General features: G+C 33.1%; 1 protein-coding gene across 2 annotated transcripts in view; it reads right to left on the bottom strand.

Annotated features, from left to right (window-relative positions):
* Positions 1-27,225, bottom strand: part of mh (DNA-dependent metalloprotease SPRTN) — an 82,768-nt gene that overhangs the window by 5,549 nt on the left and 49,994 nt on the right. For both annotated transcript variants that reach the window (XM_075362076.1, XM_075362072.1), the window contains exons 5-6: positions 15,743-15,862; positions 5,631-5,859 (exon numbers count right to left, since the gene is read on the bottom strand). In XM_075362076.1, coding sequence (XP_075218191.1) covers positions 5,631-5,859; positions 15,743-15,862 — 349 coding nt within the window. The remainder of the gene's footprint in view (positions 1-5,630; positions 5,860-15,742; positions 15,863-27,225) is intronic.

Raw genomic sequence — 27,225 nt, 5'->3', positions numbered from 1 at the left:
TTGGTTTGAGATATAAATGTATTATGAAAAGCAAAGTTAATAATGTATAAACTACATGATCTTCTAATAATTACACTGGCAGCTGAAATGTGGGCAATGGAAGAGAAACTTGTCACATTTATTGATCAAAAACTACAACAGGAATGAAATTGTTAGCAGTGATGTTCATCATCCTCAATGGAAGGACATTATTTAATTATTTCCAAAAGAGAGAATTGTATTCAATTCACCTTCTCCCCTTTGGCTTACCTAGAAAAAAAATTAGAGTCAATCCTGAAAAGTTAAGGACACTGTTAATAGAGAAAAGTTTGTTTAATTTAAAAAAATTACAATATTGGTGAGTTAAATTTTGAAATATGAAAAAAATTCTGAAAAACCTTTAATCATGTTTTTCATCACAAATGAAAGGATAGGCAGATTACAATTTTCTTTTCATGTAAAATTCATAATTTTTATTGACTTTCATAAAAGTTATAAGTTACAGTCTGCCATTTAAATTTTTTAAGATGGAGTTGGTGGGGTGAAGGAAATGAATTATTCCCCTCTTAAAATAATACCTTCAAAGGATGGTGGACTTGCCTGCAAACATAACTACTATATCTCTCACAGTCCTTAAATATTAAATGTGGAAAATTTTTGAATGAACACTCTTTATATATATCTTTAATAATGACTAAAAACTTGTGGGAGATTTTCTTTACACGCGAGGTGTGTTTTTAAAGTAAGGTCTGTTTTGAAATAAAAACAATTGAAAAATATAAACAACCTTATTACTTATGCATAAAAACTAAATTTGTTTACAATTTTCTACACAGTTGTCTTCAACTTGCAATACATTTTTCATAATGTTTTATTAGCTTCTTTAATCCCTCTTTAAGAAATTCTGCCACCAGTGACTTAAGCCATGCATTAGCCATTTTTCAATTCACTGTCCTTGTCAAACCTTTGTGATGCAAACTACATGGTGATTTTTTAGTCCTGTTACCCAATTTTATATGAAATTAAGAAAGGGAAGTTTAGGCGGAATAAAAAAATGTATTTGTTACTTACAAAAGAGATATAATAAAAAGCTATTACTTACATAATTGTTAAAGAATATGCTCAAAATGCCCACACCTTGTGGTTATACACACATGGACTCTTTTCAGCATATTAGCAGAAATTTTTTTAAGAGTTGCATTGGAAATATTCGTGATTAAGTCTGTAATATTGACTTAAGTTCATCAATAGTGTGAGGATTGTTTTTGAAGGCCTCGGACTTAATATAGCCCCACAAAAAGTAGTCAGGAGATGTGAGGTCTGGGGACCTTGGAGGCCATAAGCCCTTGCTTATTATTCGATCATCAAAGAACTCTTGCAGAAAATCCATGGTTTCTCAAGATGTGTGGCATGTAGCGCCGTCTTGCTGAAACCAGCAATACCGTTCTTGAGGTTCCAGGAGGGACACAAATGGGCGCCCAATATTTATGTATACTTCACCATTTAGTGTCTGTTCGAAGAATACGGGTCCGACTATACAATGACGAGATATCGCACACCACACACCAATTTTTTCAGGATGCAAAGATTTGTCTTGTAAAGCGTCAGGATTTTCGACCGCCCAAATTCGACAGTTTTGACTGTTTACATAACCATCGAGATGGATCCAAGCTTTATCACTAAAGAACACTGTGTTTAAAAATTCGATTCAGTTATCATTTACAAGAGACCTAAACCAACGGCAATATTGCAATCTCTTGTTTAAATCTGGAGGCTGAAGCTCTTGGACTGATCATACGCGATATGGATACAATTTCAATTTTTTAGCGGCTTTCTGAACACTCGAATATGACAAACCGACTTGCGTGGAAAGTTTTCGTACTTTTCCGTGGAGAATTGAGCGATCTTGTTTTCACATTCTCTAAAACGTCATCTGTCAAGTGAGTCGGTCGACCACTACATTTTCTGTCGCAAACACTACCTGTTTCTCAAAATCGGTTTGCTACCCTAGAAACTGACATTTTTTCTGGCGGAGGAACACCAACAAATTTAATTTGAAATGATTCTTTTACACTGGCGTATGATTTCGTAGCAAAATATTGTTCAAGAATGAAAACTCGTTCTATGGTAAAAGACATTCTGTTTGTAACACGACCGGAAACGGCACAAAAGTTTACACAGCTCAAGGAGAATCAACTCACACTGCCGTATCTATACCGGTTGAGTAGCGCTACCAACTTCGTGTCACAAAACAATATTTCCCTTTCTTAGAAAAAAATTACCAGACATTAACAACTGGGTAACAGGACTAAAAAATCACCCTGTACTATTTCAAGTGAAGACAAAAATAATTGCAGGAAACCAAGTCAGGGCTATAGGATAGATGACTCAATATTTTCCAAAAAAAAAAACTTTTTCAATAGCCTCACTGTCAGATTTGCCATGTGCAGCCAGGCGTAGTCATGCAGAAACAATATATCGTAGGATAGCACCCACATTGCTTTTATAACACTTCTACGATTTTTCAATATTTTGGAATAAATTGGCCTTCAAATAGTTCCAGGATCACTAAATTCAACAAGTAAAACACCCATTTTGCCCCAAAAACAATAGCCATAAAATTTTTTCTGGACGTTCTTGTGTGAACTTCTTCAGTCTACGAGATGAATGCCGCCTCCAGATGAGAATGAGAATGAGATGGGATGAGAATGATATGAATGTTTTAACTCCAGTAAAAAAAATATGATCAAACAATTCTTCACATTCATTTTTGTAACACCACAAAAATTCATGTGCTGTAGCAATACATCTTTTCTTGTAAAAGATGTCAGTTAATAATCATTGTTACCCATCTGGCATATAATGTTTTACAGTCCAATTTTTCTGTGAAAACGTCATACAATCAAAGATCAACAAACATCAAAGCACTGGTTCTCTCAAACTTTTTCAATCAAATCATCCATCATTATTGACAGTCGACCGCTACATTCTTTGTCATTTTTGCTCATCCTTCTTGAAATGAACAGCACCATTGTCTTCCTTTAGCATCACTCTTAATATTAAGCTTGTAAACAATACAAATTTGCCTGTGAATTTCAGCTCCAGAATTGTTTTTCATCATCAAAACTCCTTATACTTTACACTGGGTCATCAACTGTACCACTATAAATGGTTGAATAAAAACGACTAAAAAAAAATTACTAAACTATTGTTGTTAACAGCCTACAACTGATTGAAATAACTAAGCTATGCAAGCGATATCTGTTTACATTGTGTATACAGGCAGCCAGTTCAAAATAGATCTTACTTTAAATATAAATCTTGAATAAATGATATATGTAAATATAACAATAAAAAGATACAATAAACTGGTTTTCTATATATGTCCATAAGAACAGAAATAAACAAACACCAAGTATTGATAAAATGTCTTAAAATCAACTATGTGAATGAACCATTGATATAACTGATTAATACCTGTTAATGCCATATACATTATTCATAATTTACAAATTATCACATTTTTCTTAAATACATTAATCAGATATATAATGTTTTTAACTACTGTAATCAACAGAAAAACAGTAAAGGTGATTGATTGTTGCCATTGTCACTACTGAAACTAATTAGTACACAATGCTCTGCTGTTATATTTACAGCCCCCTCCTCATAAAACATTAAAAGAATCTGTTTTTATTTTTCTTAATATTCCATAGTTATTTATAGAAAAATTTCTACATTTTTGCTCACATTTACGTCTTAATTAATACAGAAATACTGCAATTATAAGGCACTAGATATAAACAATGATCTTTCCTTTTATATGTTAATCGCTTCTCTTTTCCATGTTTGCCTCCCAACTTTTTTTATACAGACCTGCCAGAGTTTCAAACCTAAGGTCATTCATACACAAACTGAGCACTTTACAGAGTAAAAACAATGGCTTGACAGTAGCAAATAGCAATTTTCCCCTCATAGTTATTATACCATAATAAAGACACACCTCTGTGTCATTTACAGTAAACAATTATGGTAATAAATTTTCACCTATTTCTACATCATCCCTAACCCCTTGGATCACACTGTTGCATTAAGAGATAAATTGTTAGCATGCACTTCTCTAACATAGTTGTAGAAGTACCTTTTATTCATTTCAACTCCTTCTCAAGTAATTCAACAATTTTGTAGTCCAACTACTAACAATAAGTGAAATGAAAATTTTTCTTCAACAGGTGATCTAGAATTAACAAACAGCATATCAATTCATTTAAAACTAAGTTCCCATCTTTTATTGCAAACACATTTTTCATGTTCTGACAAATACAAAGTCATTTTGTACTGTCAATTGCACAAACATGGGTTAAGAATGATACCTACTTCTCAAGGTTAATGACAGTGGAAGTGGAAGTGGACTGTGACAATTAATGAATCCTATTCACAAGCCTAATGAAATCCCTGTTACTTAAACAGCACTACACAAAGACAAATAACACTAAATCTGCTTCATTAAAATACAAATAATAATAATTTCAGCATTTAAAATTAATAATTATCAATTGACCCTATGTCATTATCACAAGGGAAAATAAAAGTTGTCAAATAAAATCGAATAAAAGTAGTAACTAAAACCAACATTTAAATTAAAACAGTGAACCTGTAAAAAAAATATTCTGGAAAAAATACAGAAAAGAATGGCTGACATAATAAAGTAAAGTATCACAATGTATTCTGTGAATATTTTTATCTAGTGAAAAAAAAAATTATGTTGCAAGGATTAAAGTTATTCATGAGTAAACAGAAAATTGTAGAACAAATTTATCTAAAACCATATGTCAACAGAAATAATTTCTTGTTAAAAAAACTGATGGTAAGGTTTAAAAATAGAAAGTACTGTTAATTAGAAAAATACAGCAAAATCACCAGCAAATTGCACTGTCCAGTGAACCCTGTAATAAAGAACTTTTTTTTACTAACGGATTGCTGCTTTACTCTAAAAGAAAAACTATTCAACTATACTTAATAAAACAAATGTCTTTTTTATATTATATGAAATAATTCTATGCTTCCAGAAATTGTCAACCTAATAAATGTTTAAAGAACTGACTGAAAAAAAAAAATTGTGTCCTTCAATAAAAATTTTAATTGTTTTGAAGAAAGAGGCTTTTGGTGGTGTTATTAGCCTAGGGATGAAACATGAAACCATAAAAATATTTTACAATCACTAATCTGAAACAAATTACAGAAACCCATTCATCAGAATTGTGACCCAGGAAGTAACCCCTATACATTTAATGACTCAACAATCACATAGTAAAACACATCAGAAATTGCAGACTAGGAGGGAAAATTCCTGAAAAACTCCATTGTCATCCTGGTCTCACAACATCTGATTTATACTGTTTTAAAGTGGCAGGAATGTTTTTCAAGAAAAAATTTTTCATTAAAATAATTTTTGGTCCAAAAGAAAACACTGTTGCTGACTTTATACAGACATGATGATATATGTACTTCACTTATTCAACTTCCTTATTTTTCATGAACTAATAAACATACTAATTAAGTTTATTTATTATTTTAACAAAACTATATAAGACACTGAAAAATGTTAAGTTTAACTTCATTAAAAACTGGAAGAATATAACGATACTTACATTGATTAGATTTGCTTTTATTAATTTTTGGTTCAGGACCTCGAACTTTAATAAACTGTCCACCACAACTAGTCTCATGATTCAGCCACCAAAAATCATTTGGACCAGGTGCTCTGTTCATACTTCTTTTAATCATACCAAAAAATGGTGGCCTATTGTTACATGGACCATTGCATCGCCACCAATGTTTCTGATAAACTTTAACTTCATTATGAAAACTATGATAAATCTGAAATAAAAGTATAAAATACAAAACGTTAAAATTTATTGATAGAATCTCTCTCTCTCTCTTTCTCTCTCTCTCACACACATACACACACAGTCGCACACAAAAACTAAGAATTGAAAAATAGGTTATAAAATATTATTGAAACACTGAATGTATTAACAATCTGAATGAATTTAAAAAAAAAGTAATATAATAGCTGGAATTTCTCAGGAATACGTACCTAGAAAATTGAAATGAAACCAGTAAGAACAATGCCAACATCTGAAGACACTTCAATGACTTAATAAGCCAATTATTAAAGATAAATCATAACAATGCTGAATGGAAATTCTCTTCATGATGTTGGGATTTAATTAGAATTACTGATCATATCAGTCAATGCAAACTTAAATGTAAAAAAAAAATCATACCCCAATTTATGCATGAAATGAAATTAAATTATATGGAGTGAGTAACATAAAACAGAACCCATAACGTAACTGCTGCAGAATCTGTAGGTTATGTTAGAATGAAATTTTATGAATGATAAGGTTAACTTAAATAAGAAAAACATAAAATGTAAATTAAATGTTGCATTTATTTACCTTATTGTTACAAAAAATGTTCAAAATGACCACCTTGGCCATCAATGCACTTTTGTGTTAAACTGATCATATTGAGAGTCGTCTGACATAAAACGTTGTATCAATTGGATTGAGTTCTCACTGAATGTTCATCTTCAGTTCATCAATCTTGTGAAGATTAGATGCATAAACTTTCTTCGTTAAGTAGTCCCAAAAAAAAATCGCAAGTAGACAATTCTGGGGAACGTGGAAGCCACCACCATTCTCTGCTGACAACTCGTTATCTGTCTCCTTCAGCTGTTGCACAGTTGCAATGCGATATGGTTTCAATTTTAATTCATGAAGAATTTTATGACAAAATATGAATTTAACACCAGATTGTTGGGATAACTTGCATAGTGACTTCGGACTGGCAGTAATTCTCCTTTCAATATTGGCAATGGCCTCTGGAATCCTAATGGAAGGTTGCCTATTTTGTTTTGCATTTGAAACCAAACCTGTTGTACGCTATTTTTTAACTAAATTGTGTGCTACTCTTCACTGAGATACAGGCATTTTTGAAATTTTTCTATGAATACTTGGTATGATTCTTCAAATGATCCAGAATGAATATAGGCCTTAACTATAGCTATCTTCTTCTGGATTGAGTAAGGCATTTTACACAAACACAACTGCACTGACAATACTACACTGCAACAAAATGTATACTGCACTGACACGTAACCACCTGACAAATGGTAGCAACAATCAGTAGAAACATATTCATCCACTAGTCACACTAGTTGTGTTAGTCTTTCATAAGTAGTGTTGGGTAGCCATCGGGTTGGTCTAGTGGTGAACGCATCTTCCCAAATCAGCTGATTTGGAAGTCGAGGGTTCCAGCGTTCAAGTCCTAGTAAAGCCAGTTATTTTTACACGGACTTGAATACTAGATCGTGGATACCGGTGTTCTTTGGTGGTTGGGTTTCAATTAACCACACATCTCAGCTATGGTCGAACTGAGAATGTACAAGACTACACTTCATTTACACTCATACATATCATCCTCATTCATCCTCTCAAGTATTATCTGAACGGTAGTTACCGGAGGCTAAACAGGAAAAGAAAAGAGTGAGAAAGAAAAGTAGTGTTGGGTAGCGGTTTCATCATGGGTTCCGTTTTACGTTGCTCATTGTATATCTCATTGTTTTTGATGGTGGACCGAAAGCAAAATATGACAGTATTTAAAGTTAAGTCTCCTCTGTCCCTTGCTTTTGTTAAGAAAAATTAATAATTTTTCTCAAAATATCAACCATTATTTATTATTCCCTTGACACCACTGAATCTACATCAAAAGATAGTTACTAAATATAATTACAAAATTTTGCATATGCAGTTAAAAAACACTCATTATCTAAGTTTAATTAGGGATAAATTAATTGTAATGTTTTTCTCAAGTATACAGTTATTACAGCTAACCTTGTATATACAATTCCCATTAACTGGCCAGTAAAATAATGTCATTTTTTAACTTGATCTTTTGGCAATTCGTCTGTTTGTGACAGTTACAGACAAATGCGTTAATGTTTATGAAATTTTGCAATAAGACTTCTTGCTATTAGGTGGAATGATGTATGCATAACAATTTTTCTTAAAATTTTCTATTTTAAAATGTCAACTACTTAAGTTTGAAATTAAAGGATGGTCTTTGTTAAAAAAAAAGATTTACTAACTAAAATGGAATATATCTGGCTTTTTAGATTAAAATAAGATTTAAACCAACATTTTGTTAACCATGTTTGGTTATGTTAAATTAACGTAATTAAAATTTTGCATACAATTCAAAAATATCTTTAAATCGTTTGATTTTTTTAAAAATAATTTTATAATGGATGATGGCTGTTAATATGATTGGGAAAAAGTTTAAAATGGTATTCAAAAGATTTTTAAATCAGAATGAAGCATGTAAAGAAGCTCTAGCACAAGTAAAAATCACTAGTAGCAGCATAATATATCCTCTATGAGTCAGTACATCTAGCGACTCAATCTAACTGGATGTGTTTGTTGTTGACTTGTAATTTTCCATTGTACGTTTAATTACAATTATGATTTTGCAATGACCAGTCTGAGAGAACAGCATATCTATATAAGTAGTATTTTAAATTAGGTAAAACAACCATAACAACAGAAATGTTAACACATAAACTGGATGGCCCAAACGTCACTAACAACCACTTAAAATAAAACTTTATTACAGATTAACTTCTATTCTTCAATAAACAATAAGCATGGTTCTTGGAAATTATTTTTATTTAGTTTTATAAATTGTCTATAAATAGCCACCATTTTGCTCTTGACATTGATGGACTCTTTCTAAAACGTTTTCCATGACTTATCTCTTCATGGATGTGCGTCTTCAATTAATGATTAGTACAGGCACTGTTGTCATATACTATATCTTTCAGATATTGCCTCAGGAAAATGTCTTGAGCAGTTAGATCAGGTGAGCACAGAGGCCAGTTAAATTCTGTATTCTAGGAAATTAACTTTCTTCCAAAAATTTGTCTTAAGAGCTCCATTGTAGAATGAGCTGTATGGGCAGTACCCCATCTTTCTTGCTGCCACCAGATCTCTGATGTGTTCTCAACAGCAGGCCGCATGAAATGTTTCAGTATCTCTTGATAATTTCCTCCAGTGATGATTAACATGTTTTACATCTCATCTTCAAAGAAGTAAGGACCGAGCATTTTTTCTATACTTACACTGCACCAAACTGTTACTCTACAGTTGCAGCTCATGTTAGTGGAGGTTTTTTGATTTTCTGTCCCCCAAAATTACAAATTGTGTTTACTGACAAAACAGTTTAAATGTAAACTGTAATAAGATTGTGAATGAAATAATTTTATCATGTTGCAAATTCTTGGATCTTAGCAGCATATGGTAATCTGGTTGCTTCAGTTGCTGCACTACCTGTACCTTATAGGAGAATAACCTCAGTATCTTTTAAAAACTTTGTAGTGAGCTTTGGAATGTGCTCAGTCGCTGGAAAATTCTTTGGGTTGACGTTATGTTGAAGAGTTTTCATTAATGCTCTGTGTCTTATATGCTAAATGTTATCCTGAGAACTGATGGAACATGGCTTCCCGCATGTGGTAAACAGCCCCCTGTTGTTTGAACCTATGGAATAAGTTTAGTACGCCATGCTTATAAGGAGACTGTTAAATCCAAAAAAGACTAATGTAGTCCCTTTGTGTTAAAACGAGCCCCCAAGAATCTTCCACTGCGACATTCCAAGAATCTTCAAAAAGTTTTCTAGTTCTTTTGCTAGGTTCAGTTAGTCCTGGAAACGTGGATGAACTAAAAATCTTAGCGATGTATTATGATAATAAATGTTCTGAATCTGTCCTCCAAGCGAAGTATCTTATTAGGTGCGAGCAGATAAAGTCATAAAATTTAAAATGCAATCTAGAAGTGATTAAGTATTGGATCGCTGCAATAAAGAATATTTGCTGAATATCCATTATCTCTTGGAAGTTTCAGTGACTCTTCCAGTAACAACATGTACTAAAGAATGCTTGTTCTCCACAATGAAGAGTCAAAACAATTGTGTGTAACAAGTCAGGGGATGGAAGATTAAGTTCATTAGTTTCTTTGTAGGTGCATAGAGATATTACTGTTAATCTTGATGAAATTTAATATTATGGTGAGAAAGAAAAATCTACGACTAGCTGTCTAATAATTCATAACTTTTAATGGAGTGTAAATGTGTGGGTGTGAATTATAAATGTAGATTATGAAAAAATGATATACTAACATTATGATTCTTGTTTGCACAGTAAATGATGTATTAAATATAAGCATATGTTTTGTATTTTTTCAAACACAATAAAGTATAAAAAACCATTTCAATATAAAATGGTTTTTATTATTATTATCTTATGATCATCATCAGCCTCTAGTCCCCCCCCCCAAAAAAAAATCCTAGCTATGGTGCCTGACTAATCTAAAACAAAATAAACATCAGTCAAAAAATAATATTTTAAAGTGATCCAGTGATTTTTGGGCCACCCAGTACAAAAGTAATGATGATTTATGCCAGGCATAAACATATGACTGATTAAAACACTTTTAAAATTGCTGAATATCTGTTGATGAGATGATGAACATTCAGGATGATCATACTTGCATTACACCAGGAAATATCGTTGCTGTTCTGAATACGATTATAAAATATCACTGGCAGAAATCAATGATGACATCTGTAACATCTTGGCTATAAAATTGTATGTCAAATGTCAACAAATTTCATCACAAGAACTGAACAAAAGAAAATTGCTGCAAAGTTTGTGGGTTCAACAGCTGTGATAAATGAAAAGTATTGTAATATTTACAATGAACTGAAAGAATTGCTTTGAACTGATCCAGATTTCCTTTCTAAGGTCACAAGCAATAAAAGTCAGGTTTATGGATATGGACCCACCAGGTTGGTCTAGTGGTGAACGCATCTTCCCAAATCAGTTGATTTTGGAAGCTGGGAGTTCCAGCATTCAAGTCCTAGTAAAGGCAGTTACTTTTATACGGATTTGAATACTAGAATGTGGATACCGGTGTTCTCTGGTGGTTGGGTTTCAATTAACCACACATCTCAGGAATGGTCGAACTGAGAGTATACAAGACTCATTCATATAATCCTCATTCATCATTCTCTTAAGTAATACCTGAACAGTAATTCGAGGATAAACAGGAAAAAGAAAGAATCAAAGGTTTATGGATATGACCTTGAAACTAAGTGGAAATCATATATCAGTAGAAGCACTTGTCTTCACCAAGAGCAACATCAAATCCTTATTGATCTGTTTCCTAAATACTGATGGGATTATCCGTAATGAATCCATCCCTCATGGTCAGACATTAATGGAAAATTCTATCATCCTGTCCTGAGATGGTTAAGGAAGAATATGAGAATAAAATATCCAGAGAAGTGGCTCAGGAATAACAAGGTTCCTTTCCACAACAATGCAAAGCCATATACTGCTTTAATTACGCAGTAACTTTTGGCAAAAAAACATGGTGATTGTTCATCATCCACTACATTTTTCTGACTTGACTCTGTATGACTCTTTTCTCTTTCTGAAATTGAAAGGATGAAGATTTAATATGATAAAGGAGCTGCAAATGGAACCAATGCAGTGTTAAACACATTCACAAAAAAAAAACAAAAAAAAACAGGATGGATTCAGAATGGCAGAAGAACTGGGATTGGTGTTTGAGATCCTAAAGAAACTTAGATTGTAAAAGATGATGGTAGCACATCAGTACATTTGGGTAGCACATTATAATTTTAAACAGTCCAAAGACTACCAAAGACAATAGCCCAAAGATACAGCTGGATGATTCCCTTTATGTACAGGATTAACAACATTTGAATTGTTACTCAGCCTCAAAATGATCTTTTAGTTCATTTATTGCTTAATTTACATAAAAATTACAAAGATAGATTGTATTTTTGTTTCAACCCCTTTTCTCTATCTTTCCTATGCATACTGAACAATTGTTCTTTTTTTCCTCTCTAACTACCCAATTCTTAGACAATTATTTTAAAAAATTGAACTATTCATAAAAAGATTTCTATATAGAAAACTTTTCCTACATACTGCATCTATATTTCCTGAAACTGTGTTCATTTCTATTTCACTACACCTCCCTTTCAATCTTCCTTTTCTGTTGCTATAAATTTGATTCTATCTTGAGTAAAATAATTTTTTTCTTACATTCTTTACAGCCTCCTCTATGAATCATGAGACCTTGCCGTTGGTGAGGGGGCTTGAGTGCTCAGGGATACAGAGTAGCTGGACCGAAGGTGCAACCATATCGGAGAGGTATCTGTTGAGAGCCAGACTAAGGAATGATTCCTGAAAGAGGGCAGCAGCTCTTTCAGTAGTTGTTAGGGGCGTAAATCACAATGACTTAAACGGCCATATCAACATCACTCAGTCCTCTGAGTACTGCGCAGCTGAAAGCAATGGAAAACTACAGCTGCTTTTTTTTTCCAAGAAAATGTGGCTCTGCATTTTCAAAAGCAATAATGGAGGCGCCTTCCTTGGTAAAATATTCCGGAGGTAAAATAGTCCCCCGTTTGGATCTCCGGGTGGGGACTACTAAGGAAGGGGTCACCAGAAAAGTAAAAAATAACATTCTACGAGTCGGAGCGTGGAATGTTAGAAGCTTAAAAAAGGTTGGTAGGCTAGAGAATTTAAAAAGGGAAATGGATAGGGTAAACGTGGATATAGTAGGAATTAGTGAGGTTCGGTGGGAAGAGGAAGGCGACTTTTGGTCGGGTAACTTTAGAGTAATTAACTAAGCGTCAAATAACGGGCAGGCAGGAGTAGGTTTCGTGATGAACAAGAAAATAGGGAGGAGAGTGGAGTATTTCAAGACGCATAGCGATAGAGTCATTGTAATAAGGATAAATTCAAAACCTAAACCGACAACGATTGTTAACGTCTATATGCCTACAAGCGCCCATGATGATGATGAGGTAGAATGTGTATACGAAGAGATTGATGAAGCAATTAAACACGTAAAAGGAGATGAAAATTTAATAATAGTTGGAGATTGGAATGCAAGCATTGGAAAAGGCAAGGAAGGAAATATAGTGGGTGAATACGGGCTGGGCAAAAGGAATGAAAGAGGGGACCGACTTATAGAGTTTTGCACGAAGTATAATTTAGTAATTGCCAACACCCAATTTAAAAATCATAATAGAAGAATATACACTTGGAAAAAGCCAGGCGATACTGCAAGGTATCAGATAGATTATATCATGGTTAAGCAAAGATTTAGAAATCAACTCGTGGACTGTAAAACTTACCCTGGAGCAGACATTGATAGCGACCATAATTTGGTGATAATGAAATGTAGATTGGGGTTTAAAAACCTGAAGAAAAGGAGTCAGATGAATCGGTGGAATTTAGAGAAGCTTGAGGAAGAGGAGGTAAAGAAGATTTTTGAGGAGGACATCGCAAGAGGTCTGAGTAAAAAAGATAAGATAGAAAATGTAGAAGAAGAATGGGAGAATGTTAAAAAGGAAATTCTTAAATCAGCAGAAGCAAACTTAGGCGGAATAAAGAGAACTAGTAGAAAACCTTGGGTTTCAGACGATATATTGCAGCTGATGGATGAACGTAGAAAATATAAGAATGCTAGTGATGAAGAAAGTAAAAGGAACTATCGGCAATTAAGAAATGCTATAAACAGGAAGTGCAAACTGGCGAAAGAAGAGTGGATTAAAGAAAAGTGTTCAGAAGTGGAAAGAGAAATGAACATTGGTAAAATAGACGGAGCATACAGGAAAGTTAAGGAAAATTTTGGGGTATATAAATTAAAATGTAATAATGTGTTAAACAAAGATGGTACACCTATATATAATACGAAAGGTAAAGTCGATAGATGGGTGGAATATATTGAAGAGTTATACGGAGGAAATGAATTAGAAAATGGTTTTATAGAGGAAGAAGAGGAAGTTGAGGAGGATGAAATGGGAGAAACAATACTGAGATCTGAATTTAAGAGAGCATTAAAAGATTTAAATGGCAGAAAGGCTCCTGGAATAGACGGAATACCTGTAGAATTACTGCGCAGTGCAGGGGAGGAGGCGATTGATAGATTATACAAACTGGTGTGTAATATTTATGAAAAAGGGGAATTTCCATCAGACTTCAAAAAAAGTGTTATAGTAATGATACCAAAGAAAGCAGGGGCAGATAAATGTGAAGAATACAGAACAATTAGTTTAACTAGTCATGCATCAAAAATCTTAACTAGAATTCTATACAGAAGAATTGAGAGGAGAGTGGAGGAAGTGTTAGGAGAAGACCAATTTGGTTTCAGGAAAAGTATAGGGACAAGGGAAGCAATTTTAGGCCTCAGATTAATAGTAGAAGGAAGATTAAAGAAAAACAAACCAACATACTTGGCGTTTATAGACCTAGAAAAGGCATTCGATAACGTAGACTGGAATAAAATGTTCAGCATTTTAAAAAAATTAGGATTCAAATACAGAGATAGAAGAACAATTGCTAACATGTACAGGAACCAAACAGCAACAGTAGCAATTGAAGAACATAAGAAAGAAGCCATAATAAGAAAGGGAGTCCGACAAGGATGTTCTCTATCTCCGTTACTTTTTAATCTTTACATGGAACTAGCAGTTAATGATGTTAAAGAACAATTTAGATTCGGAGTAACAGTACAAGGTGAAAAGATAAAGATGCTACGATTTGCTGATGATATAGTAATTCTAGCCGAGAATAAAAAGGATTTAGAAGAAACAATGAACGGCATAGATGAAGTCCTACGCAAGAACTATCGCATGAAAATAAACAAGAACAAAACAAAAGTAATGAAATGTAGTAGAAATAACAAAGATGGACCACTGAATGTGAAAATAGGAGGAGAAAAGATTATGGAGGTAGAAGAATTTTGTTATTTGGGAAGTAGAATTACTAAAGATGGACGAAGCAGGAGCGATATAAAATACCGAATAGCACAAGCTAAACGAGCCTTCAGTAAGAAATATAAGTTGTTTACATCAAAAATTAATTTAAATGTCAGGAAAAGATTTTTGAAAGTGTATGTTTGGAGTGTCGCTTTATATGGAAGTGAAACTTGGACAATCGGAGTATCTGAGAAGAAAAGGTTAGAAGCTTTTGAAATGTGGTGCTATAGGAGAATGTTAAAAATCAGATGGGTGGATAAAGTGACAAATGAGGAGGTATTGCGGCAAATAGATGAAGAAAGAAGCATTTGGAAAAATATAGTTAAAAGAAGAGACAGACTTATAGGCCACATACTAAGGCATCCTGGAATAGTCGCTTTAATTTTGGAAGGACAGGTAGAAGGGAAAAATTGTGTAGGCAGGCCACTTTTGGAGTATGTAAAACAAATTGTTAGGGATGTAGGGTGTAGAGGGTATACTGAAATGAAACGACTAGCACTAGATAGGGAATCTTGGAGAGCTGCATCAAACCAGTCAAATGACTGAAGACAAAAAAAAAAAAATTCTTTACAGACTACTGATTCCAGGAAGCACTGTTGTTTTATTAACTGTTATTCATACTCCTGTAATCTGTTTTTTTGTTAATTATTCTATAATTTAGTAAAAAGAATGTTGAAATACTAATCTAATCTATCTAACTTAACCTAATCAATTTCTAGATAAGAATAAACACCTGAAGTAAACAGGAAATTCAACTAAAGAAAAAAGAGAAAAATTCATTACTCTTTTTTTATGAATAAAAAAATCTTAAATTATTTAATAAGAAATAAAAACTACGACATACTGTTATATTAGTGCCAGCAAGATTGTTGATGCGATGCATATGCTTCTTAAACTCAGGTCCATGACCGTCTCTATCTCTGTCATTTTGTGTCACAAACAAGTATGCATGTATCATCTCGTGCTGAAAAAAGAAAAAACCTACAACATCATATGATATAATATATTTTGTAAACCAAAAACTAATGTTATATTACTTGCCTCTCTTGTTTGTAGCCTGTATTTTTATTTTTGAAAGTTATCAAAGGTTAAACTATCAGTGAAACAGGATCCTCCCAAGAGGTTACTAATTTTTATCTGTTCTCATAATAGTCCACTATATCTTTGAAATTACTTTCACTTATCTATTTTATTCATATGTAACAACAGGCTAATGCTCGATAATAGTTATTTTTTATAATGGATAACAAATAATTTTTTAGTGCGTAAAAACACCAAGCTTAAGTTGAGAGTCAAACCTAGAATCTCTGGTTGTAAGGCAAATACATTACTAGTCTGCCAAGGAAATCTGGAAGTGTTGCCAGTAATCTGAATAAACAACACAGATCTGTTCCAAAAGTCAAAACTGTTTACTTAGTAAATGCTTCTATTAAAGCAAGTAGGTTAAAATTCCATATTTTTACTTCTATACGGAGTTAGAAAAAGTTAGCTGTGAAATTTTAATATAAAAAAATGAGAAATATTGACTTCTGCGACAATTTACTTAAATTTTTTCTAATCATATCTAAGGCACCATAAAAAATTTGATTTGTATCAAAATTTTCTTCAAAAGAATTAGTATTTCTTCTGGTTTACTGTAGAGGTCAATTTTGGACCTACCAAATTTTTTCATCTTTATCATTCACATAGGGCAATAAAAATCAGTCAAATCCTAATAACATGTTAATGATATTAACATTTTTTCTATGAAAATAGTGATTGCGTAACCTCAATACGAGGATTTGAACAAAATCTCAGCAATAAAATATTTTTAATAAATATTTATGAGTTTGGAACACATATCTTATAACAAATGCAAACATAAATTAATATTGTTTTTTAGAAGCAAGAAAACATTATAATTTAAATTCTATTAAATAAACCATCTAGTACATAATATAGGGATAAGATAAATCTTACCTTGAGAGTACTTACATGGGATCCCGTATCCTCAGTCATGATTAAAATAATTTTGTTATTGTATAATAAAATTTTAAAATAAAAATACTAAAATAATGAAAACTGCATATTAATTGACATGAATGCTGCCATATGTTACAGTTTTTATGAGACCGTCTTCCTAAAACACTGTATGATGGTTTATCAAACTGAAATTTTGTTTGTACTTTTATATATTTATTCTAATAAATTTAATTTTACGCCTTTTTATTTTCTAATTCTCTAAATTTGTGTATATTGGAAATAGAATGTTTATTGTTTATTAAATGGTCTGCTGTATTAGATAAACCAAATCTACTATTTTTATAATTTCTATAATGTTCAAGAAATCTACTTTTAAAGCATCTATTTGTTTTTCCCTGCCTGGAGGGAAAAATCTGCACAGTTCCGTTCTTGGTCCCGTGCTGTGGAACCTGGTATTCAATGGATTTCTGGGACTGACATTCCCAGAAGGGGTCATGGCCCAGGCTTTTGCCGATGACTGTCTCCTGTTAGTTCATGGTAATTCATGACCACAACTAGAAGACTAGAAGACAGGGCACAGGCGGCTCTGTCAACTGCATAGGGCTGGATGGCCATGTAAAATTTAAAGATTTCTGTGCCCTTGAAGTGTATGCTTCTCAAGGGTGCAAACAAATTATCATACAGTCATAACCTCCATATTAAGTATAAAGGCTGTGTAACTAGTCTAGTTTGAGTTCATAAGTACCTAGGTGTTTTGTCTGATGAGAAGTTGCTGTTTAGCAACCATATTAGGCAAGTAGTGGTGAACACTGTCTCTGTGATGTACAAGCTTAGGAGAATTGCTCGGAAGGATTATACAGGGTGTTGGACCATCATTTGTACGTGGTGTACCGAGGTGTCTTCAAAAGTATGACCTCTTATGCTGCGTCCATTTGGGCGCATATGTTGAAAAGAGTCGAGCACTTATTCAAAATTTAAGGAGTGCCCTGCACAGAGCCTTAATCATATGCACTGGTGTGTTTAAAACAATCTCCTACGAAGCTACCACTGTAGGCTCTCCCAATCGATTTAGTAGTGAAAGTTCAGGTGGCATATAAAAATTGCAAAGAGGTAGGGAGACCGAGGTATTTGGGATGCAGTTATGAGCCAGACCTGTACCAGAGCGGAAGTGATTGTAATGCACTGGTTCTAAATTTCGACAGTTCCCCATCACTTGCCTGTGAAGGAGGCTTTACAGCCTCGTTATGGAAGCATGGCAGCAAGAATGGCATGCCACAACTAAGGGTAGGTCCTTGAATAGATTTATGCAGGGCTTGGGGGGATGGTACGCCTCTAGTTTGTTTTTAAGGGCAATGAGGGCCCAAGTGCTCTCCAACCATGTGAATGTGAACCAATATTTGTATTGGTTCTACCTGGTAGCTAATGAGTTGTGCATCTGCAGGGAGGACCAATCAAACGAACACATGATGTTTGACTGGCCAGCTCTTGAGGGGGGGAGGGGGCAGAACTCAGGCCATTCTGGAACTTAGAGGTCAAGGGGAAAATTGGCCACTTATAAGCAGCGAGTCAATGTGGTGTGATCTGCATTTTCGGACTGCGTTGGAGTTTCCTGATGCTGTTGCTTTGTTCAACAAGCATCAGTATTTTAAGGGATATAAGACTCCTACTACTTGTTATAAGAAGCACATGAAATGGCTGGCCATTGGTCAAATACAGCTCCAAGTGCTATAATATGGTGGACAGGTACTTGGTGGTATTCAGCAACCTAGGCGTGGCAGCAAATGGCTATTCTTGACGGAATAAATTTTAATTTATTGACAAGTCATATATTTTATATGTAGACAGGGTGAGCCTACCCAATTCAGTAATATATGACAAGTGAGTAGTGAGACACGCAAGCGAGTGATATAGGGCACCATGCTTACTCAGCTTATGCAGTTAGGTTTGCTCTAGGAGCTAATTAGGTTATTGGTCACTAATCCATTTTGAGTTAACAGTTTGTGGCATGGATATTTGATCTTATGCTTCAGGGCAATCAAATGAGGTGGTAGTGGCAGAAATGCCAGATAAACCAAATATAAATAGTTGGGAGCCAGAAATTGGGCCACCCTGCAACCTAGAGGTTAAGGAGGAAATTGGTCACTCACAAACAGCGAGTCAATGTGGTGTGGGCTACATTGTCGGACCATGTGGGAGTTCCTTGATGCGGTTATGTTGATCAACTGGCATCAGTAGCTTATTAAGGGAAAAGACTCTTACCGAGCTACTATAGGTGGCTACGTTAGAGGAATGGTCAGCTATTGGCCAACAGCGTCAAGCGATATAAATGGTGGACAGATAGTTGCTGCCATTCAGCAACCTAGGCATGGCAGTGAACTGCTGTCTTTAGACTTAAGGACACAGAAATGACTCCGTTTTTCTGGCCTCGGGAAATAACTTTAACGTATTAGGTGTACAATTTCTCGCCAGTAGTGATCATTTTCAATTCCAGATCACCCCTTTCCAAGATAAAATCACGAAACTTCCTCTTTGGTCATACATAGCAAGAATCTTCGATCCTCTTGGATGGCCCACGCCTGTGACGTTTTCTCTTAAATTATTTATGCAACAGATTTGGCTTGCAAACCTCGACTGGGACGAATCTCGTTCTGAAGAACTCACTCTACAATGGTCGCAAATTACCTGCAACATCTCTGATTTAAATCATGTCGAAATACCTCGTGCCTTTCTTCAAGGCAGCTTCAAGCAAGTAATATTCGGATTTTGTGACGCTTCATCAAAGGGATATGCCGCAGCTTTGTATGTGCACATGTCTACTCCAGAGAAGTTTATTTCTCTTCAGCTTGTTGCCACCAAATCACGTGTAGCCCCTCTCAAGAAAATCACCATTCCTCGACTTGAGCTTAACTCTGCTGTTTTTCTCGCTGTGTTACTAAAATATTTTCTTTCCTCGTTCAACCAAAATCATGTCTCCGAGTACTATTTATTCTCTGATTCTGAAATTGTTTTATCATGGATTTCTACTCCTACATACAAGTTACAGACCTACGAGGCTAACTGTGTCAGTCAAATTTTGGAAATTACTTCACCCCATTCTTGGCATCATGTAAAATCTTCAAGTAACACTTCTGACATCGCGTCTCGAGGAACATCTGCCTCACAGCTTCCTTCTTGCGATTCCTGGTGGAATGGTCGATCAGCCTTCCACATTCCTATCCTTCACATACCTCTTTCCAAGCCTAAGAAAACTTTTCCTCAGATCTGTCCCTTCAACTCTGCATCTTCATCCCTTGAAAACTCTCCTGTTCACATAAATCACTTCCCTCCCATCTCCTTATTGTCCAGTTATCCTCCTGCTGAATCGAAATCCATGTTTTCTCTTGTCATTGATAAATTTTCATCCTTAGCTCATCTGTTAAATGCCATTATTCATATTTTTAAATTCCTTTCCAAAATTTACACCATCCTAATGTTGCTCAACTGTTGAACTCACTTCAGAATTCATGCCACGCATCGCCTTCTGCGGAAACGCTTAATTTTGCTCTTCTTTTTTGTGTGCAGATAGTTCAACAAGAACATTTCTCTATGCAAATTCAAGATCTTTACAAGAAAAGCATGCCTTCTTCTCTTGCAACTCTTTCGCCTTTTCTCGACAACAATCGACTAATTCGGGTTGGTGGACGTCCTCAACAATCGTCACTTGACTATGACTCAAAACATCAACTGTTATTACCTAAAAATTCAAATTTATCTAGACTTCTCATTAGGAAATATCATCTTGATGGCATGCATCTTGATGACACTCAAGCGCTCGTTGCTCAACAATTTTGGATCGTCTCTGCACGCACAGTAATTCGTCAAAATATTAAAAATTGTTGCAAAATTCAAAAGGGTTATTTATGTATTTCTATGTAATTTGTATCTGATTTATCTGCTCAAGCCTTTCTTGCTGCACTTCAACGATTTACGTCACGTCGAGGGCTTCCTCATACGATATATTCTGACAATGGAACAAATTTTGTTGGCGCTTCGACACATTTAAATGAAATTTCGACTCTACTTGTTAACTCCCAAAATGAAATTTTCACCAGTTTATCATCTCAAGGCATTTCTTGGCACTTCAATACGCCATATGCTCCCAACTTCGGAGGTTTGTAAGAAGCCGCTGTTAAGTCAGCTAAGACTTTACTGCTTGGAACCTTTGGTGATATCCCGTTTACCTTTGAAGAATCTTCCACGATCTTTGCTCGTATTGAGGCAATATTGAATAGTCGACCTCTCACTTCTCTTTCCCCAGATCCTGCTGAGGAATACTGCACCCTTTCTACCGGACACTTTCTCATTGGGTCTCCAATCCTTGGACTTCCCGAAAAACCCATTGATTCGAATCTCTCTCTTCGTGTTCGTTGGATTCTTCTACAGCAAAAAATTCAACATTTCTGGAATCGATGGTCCAAAGACTATCTGCATGAGCTCACTTCTCATTCAAAATGGAACAAATCCCAACCCAACCTTGCTGTTGGTGATCTTGTCATGCTGAAATCTTCTAGTACTCTTTCTCTTCGTTGGGCCATTGGTGTTATCTCTGAAACATTTCCTGGTAAAGATGGTATTTGTCGTATTATTCATATCAAACTTCCTTCTGGTTTTGTTACACATCCTGTGAATAAGATTCACCCTCTGGTCTTCTCTGTTGGATCTTGCTTGCTCGCCCCCCAGTATGTTTACGCCATGCGTAAAGCAGTTATAAGTTAATTCAACTTGTTTGGTATTTGACTTATTTTCATCTAAAATTTAACAGTATTTCGATATAATTAATATTTCAATTATAAATAAGAAATTTTTCATACACTGAAATTTATGCGTTCCATTCAACAAACATATAAATATATGCTCAGCTGATTTTTATTTATGCCTTTTGTATTGATTATTTATTAAGATTTAACTCTTAAGAATTATACAACCATATTCATAAAAACAAAAAATGCATAAATACATTATTACATAATTGCTTTGTTAAAAACAAATGTTTTGCACAAAATCTCCTTATGCGATATTTATATACAACAATCGTTAAGTAAAGTATAGGTAAACTTGTTACCTTAAATATTTCTTTTACTAACAGACAGAATATAATAACAATACAGAGTATAATAATAATATCTTATTATTTAACAGAGGATTACCTTATTATTTAGTAGATGATTACTGTTTTTTGTTAATGAAAAACAATATCTTGATACTCACTGGCACAGAATGTAATCTGGACTATCATAATAGAAAGTTTAACAGATGATTACTGTAGGATGAAAAACATTAGTATCTTGATATTCACTTACGCAGGATGTAATCTGGATTATCATAATAGAGAGTTTAACGGACGATTACTGTAGAATGAAAAACATTGACATCATGATATTCACTTGCATAAAAAGTAATCTGGACCATCACAATAGAAAGTTTAACAGACGATTACTGTAGACTGAAAAACATTGACATCTTGATATTCACTTGCACAAAATATAATCTTACAATCGTGGATTTTATATATGTCTACATAAATTCCTTTGAGTTTAATATTTTATTATACAATTATAGAGAAGAAGAATCACAAACATAATGTTTAAAGGATTTTTGACATACAACATAGATTCATAAGTATTAAACATAAAGAATGTTCGATGAATCATCTACTAAATAATAAGGTAATCCTCTGTTAAATAATAAGATATTATTATTATACTCTGTATTGTTATTATATTCTGTCTGTTAGTAAAAGAAATATTTAAGGTAACAAGTTTACCTATACTTTACTTAACGATTGTTGTATATAAATATCGCATAAGGAGATTTTGTGCAAAACATTTGTTTTTAACAAAGCAATTATGTAATAATGTATTTATGCATTTTTTGTTTTTATGAATATGGTTGTATAATTCTTAAGAGTTAAATCTTAATAAATAATCAATACAAAAGGCATAAATAAAAATCAGCTGAGCATATATTTATATGTTTGTTGAATGGAACGCATAAATTTCAGTGTATGAAAAATTTCTTATTTATAATTGAAATATTAATTATATCGAAATACTGTTAAATTTTAGATGAAAATAAGTCAAATACCAAACAAGTTGAATTAACTTATAACTGCTTTACGCATTGGCGTAAACAGTGTATTTACCAAGCTGTTCATACACTATTCACACTTTTCACACTATTAGGTTAGTTCTAGGAGCTAAATAGGATATTGCTTGCTTAAACTGTTTGAGGCACAGTAATCCTTCACGGCACAGACATTTGATCTTATGCTTTAAGACCACCGGAGTGGTGGCAGGAGAAATGCCAGTAAACAAATATAAATACCACTACAATCATTATAGTTAATTATATAAAATCCACACAAACATTATATTTTATTATTTAAATATTTTATTATGTGGTTATTAGGTTTAAGTTAGATTAAGTAAATCATGGTTTAATAAGTCATGCCTCAAATTAAATTTAATTCCTAAATACACAATCATAAAAATGTATAATTTTAGTACAATAAAGCCATATAAAAACAAAAGTATTTGCAGAACCATTTCTGAATAAAACGAGTATATTGTAAGAGAAATTGTATAGATATTGAATTACGTAACACTCGTTTAAAAAGACAAAAAACTTAGGATCACTCATTTTTTATTGTATTAGAAATTTAATTGAAATTAATATAGAAAAACACCTTAAATATAACCTAAAAAAGACTCATGAAACCAAAATTTATGATTTAATCAAAAAAAAAAAAAAGTAATGATGTTGCAGCATTTTTTAATCAGAAACAATATATTAATAACAATAATTCAAAAAATTTAAACCTAATTTTATAGATGCTCAAGAAAATTCATATAATAACATAAGTAATAAATTTTTAAACGTAACAAACATAAATTTTAATGATAATGAAAAATTAATCATTACTAATATAGTGTTTTTCAACCTGTGAGGCGCATCCCATAGGAGGGCGTAATACCACTAAATGAGGGGTGCGAGCATATCGAAAAAAAAAAAATTATTAACAACTGTATTAATTTACTGAAAGGAAAGCAAAACAAAATACATTCTGACATAATAAATAATAAAGTACATTTACACTGATATAATATTCTTATAAATAGGATTGTATCAGTACTGGATAACGTATTTAATATCTAATGTGGACACCACATACCTTCCTTGTATGCCTATTAAATTACAAGCACACAATTTTTTTAAAATGAAAAGTAAATAAAATTTTATTTCATTAATAACTTCTGATATTTTTTTATATATTTTTTTTATTGTTATTGAATTAATAACAATTAGGTTAATAATTATTAATAAATCAATATATTTAAAAAAAAAATCAAATAAAAAGAGATGAAGTTGGATTTGAACTGATGTGCCTTCCCCTTGTAAGTCCAAATATTTCATTAATTACAATTTATTTGGCTATAACTCTGGAACCAATGAAAATATGTGCCACTTATGATATATTGTTGAAAAGCTCTCAATGTGAGCTTATTACTGCAGTTAAGAAAAAGTCCAAATCCAAATTTTTTGCATTTTGTGCTTTTTTGTACACTTTCGGTCCAGTCGATTGCAATCAAAAGAGGAGGTAGGTGCAAAAGCAAATGTTACAACAGTCCTAAATCCAAAATTTGAATATCCTACGGCTAATCGTTTATGATTTATGCAGGACACATACGCACGTCTGTACATGCAGATGTCATGCCAAAACTAGTTATAATGGATTCAGGGATGGTCGAAAAGTCTATTTCTGTCTAAATCTAAAAACCGAAATTTTTCAACATCACAATACTTTGTTTACTTTGTATAAGGAAGTAATAATTATTAGCTACTCTTTTGAGCCTGTCTTGCACAGTAAAGTTTTTCAAAGGACGGTTTAGTATCAGAAATACAAACTGAGTTCTTTTTCTATATTTAGTCAGATCTATATTTTGTCTTCAGGAGAATTTCAAAATGGATCCCTAACCCACTTGCTACCAAGTTGTCATCAGCAAGAAAATACTTTTTTTAAATTCTTTGCTAGCATGGCTAAATGATTTTCAATGGTTACAAAAACAACTTTCACATGTTATTCTTCAGCCTCGTAAGTTTTGACACATTCATCCAAATTTGCAAACATTTCTAGGATTTTTTGCTTTAAATTTCTGCTTCACAATTCCAATTTTCTACAAAAAGCATTAACTTTATCGCTCGTATCCAACATATGTATATTTGCTCCTTGGAGTTGAAGCTTCAAGCTATTTAATTTCTCGAATAAGTAGACCAAGAAGCTCAATTCCATTACAAATAAACCCTCTGAAACTTCTTGGCTTCTGGTTGGTTTTCCACGTCTAGAAAAATGGTAATTTCATTTCTTAATTCATAAACACGTTGCATAAATTTCCCACGCGATAACCATCTTACCTCACAATAACATAATAACACTGAATGTACTGCATCCATGTCCTTTTACAAAGTGCAGAAAAGATTCTTGACTTTAAGGGTCTCTTATTTATATAACTTACTACAGTAACAATTTTCATTAGCATAATAATCAGACTAGGACTCATTTCTTTGGAAGCCAGAGCTTCTCTACGGATCATGCAATATGACTAAACATACTGTGGAGAATTTTGTTTCAAAAGTGCTTGTATACTTTGGAATATTCCAGACATTGAACAAGCACCATCATTGCATATTCCTACACCAATTTTTCACTCTATGTTTGCCTAGTTTATAAAATAATTTAAGACAGCAAATAATGTGAGTGATGTTGCTTCAAGTTCTATTGGTTTGCAAAAAAGTAGTTCTACTGCTGATGTACTATTACAAAATTGAATGTAGGCAATGAATGAAATGAGCATCTTTGTTGCTATCTGTTGCCTCATCAAGCTGAATTGAAAACAATTTTTCATGCAACTTCCCGAAAAGCTGATGCTGTATATCTTCAGTTGTTCACCAATTTGATGGGCAACAGTATCATTTGATAGGGGTATGGATGGCAATTGGCAAAATTATCTTCAAACAAAGTTTCTACAATCTAACTTGCAGCTGGTAAATTAAGCTCTTCACCAGTGGTATGAGGTTTTTTACATGAAACTTTGTCTCGAACATACTGGAACATTTGTGCGGATGGTTGCGCAAATTTTCTAGAATTTTCGAGACAAATCGGAACTTCTTGCGAAGCCGCGAGAATGTCTGATATGGTTTGATGTTAAGACAGAGAGCAACAGAGAGACATTGATTCTGGTTTTGTCAATGCAGTGGATCGGTGTTGCCAAATAATAATAAATTTACTTATTCTTGGTAATTTACAAGTTTTGTAATTAAGGTTGTAGAGTAGCTTTAGCAACAAAATACATTGTTATTATATGAGACCGAAGGTGCGATGAAAATTATGATTGAAAATTGGGTTGCCAATATTGAATGGTTGAGAAATGCTGCACTAATCCATTTAAATTCAACTTAATTGATAATAAAAAAATTAATATTATTAAGAGCTTTGTTGTAAATTGTGAAATAAAATCTAACAGAATGAATCTGACAGATAAGGAAAGATTTTATATTATCACCTACAACACCCAAAAAATTAAAAATACAACAAAGTTTACTAATAAACCATTTATCAATAAACAAATAATTTACCAATTAAGAGAAAAATTAAACAGAAACAATTTTTTAATAGTAAAATCAGATATAACAAACACCATGCCACTTGAAAAATATAATAAAATAATGAAACAATACATTGTTGATAATAGATTTGAAGAAAATAATGGCCCAAATAACACATTTATACAAGTAACAAATAGTTTAATAAAAAAAAAACTTCAGATCAATTTTTAATTACAATAATTTAAAATACCATTACAGATTACATACTTTTGAACCAATCGCTCCTTAATTAACTTGATTACCAAAAATTCATAAATTAAACATCTCAATGTGATCTTTAATCAATTTTAAATCTGCCCCCTGTTATATTATATCCAAAATAATAGGTAAAATTCTTAGTAAGAAAATGAATTTACCTAATACTTTTAATATAAAAAAACAGTTATGAATCAGTAAATAAATTAAATATCTCAATTGTAAACAAAGACGCTAAAATGGTTAGTTATGACATAACTAACATGTATCCCAGCATACCTACAGAACACATTCTAAAAATAAATTAAAATGTAACAAAGAATATCTAAAATTTATTAAAGATATAATCACTATTACAAAAGATACAGTAGCAAACAAATTAATCTGCACAAAGGGAATTTTCATTCTGTGGCAAACTGTTTGCTGTTAGGTGTTTCAGGTTATGTTGTTAGTTCATATACAAATAGA

The sequence above is a fragment of the Lycorma delicatula genome, chromosome 1, assembly GCF_047948215.1.
Source record: "Lycorma delicatula isolate Av1 chromosome 1, ASM4794821v1, whole genome shotgun sequence".
NCBI lineage: Eukaryota > Metazoa > Arthropoda > Insecta > Hemiptera > Fulgoridae > Lycorma > Lycorma delicatula.
This window is presented reverse-complemented; position numbering and strand designations above follow the sequence as displayed.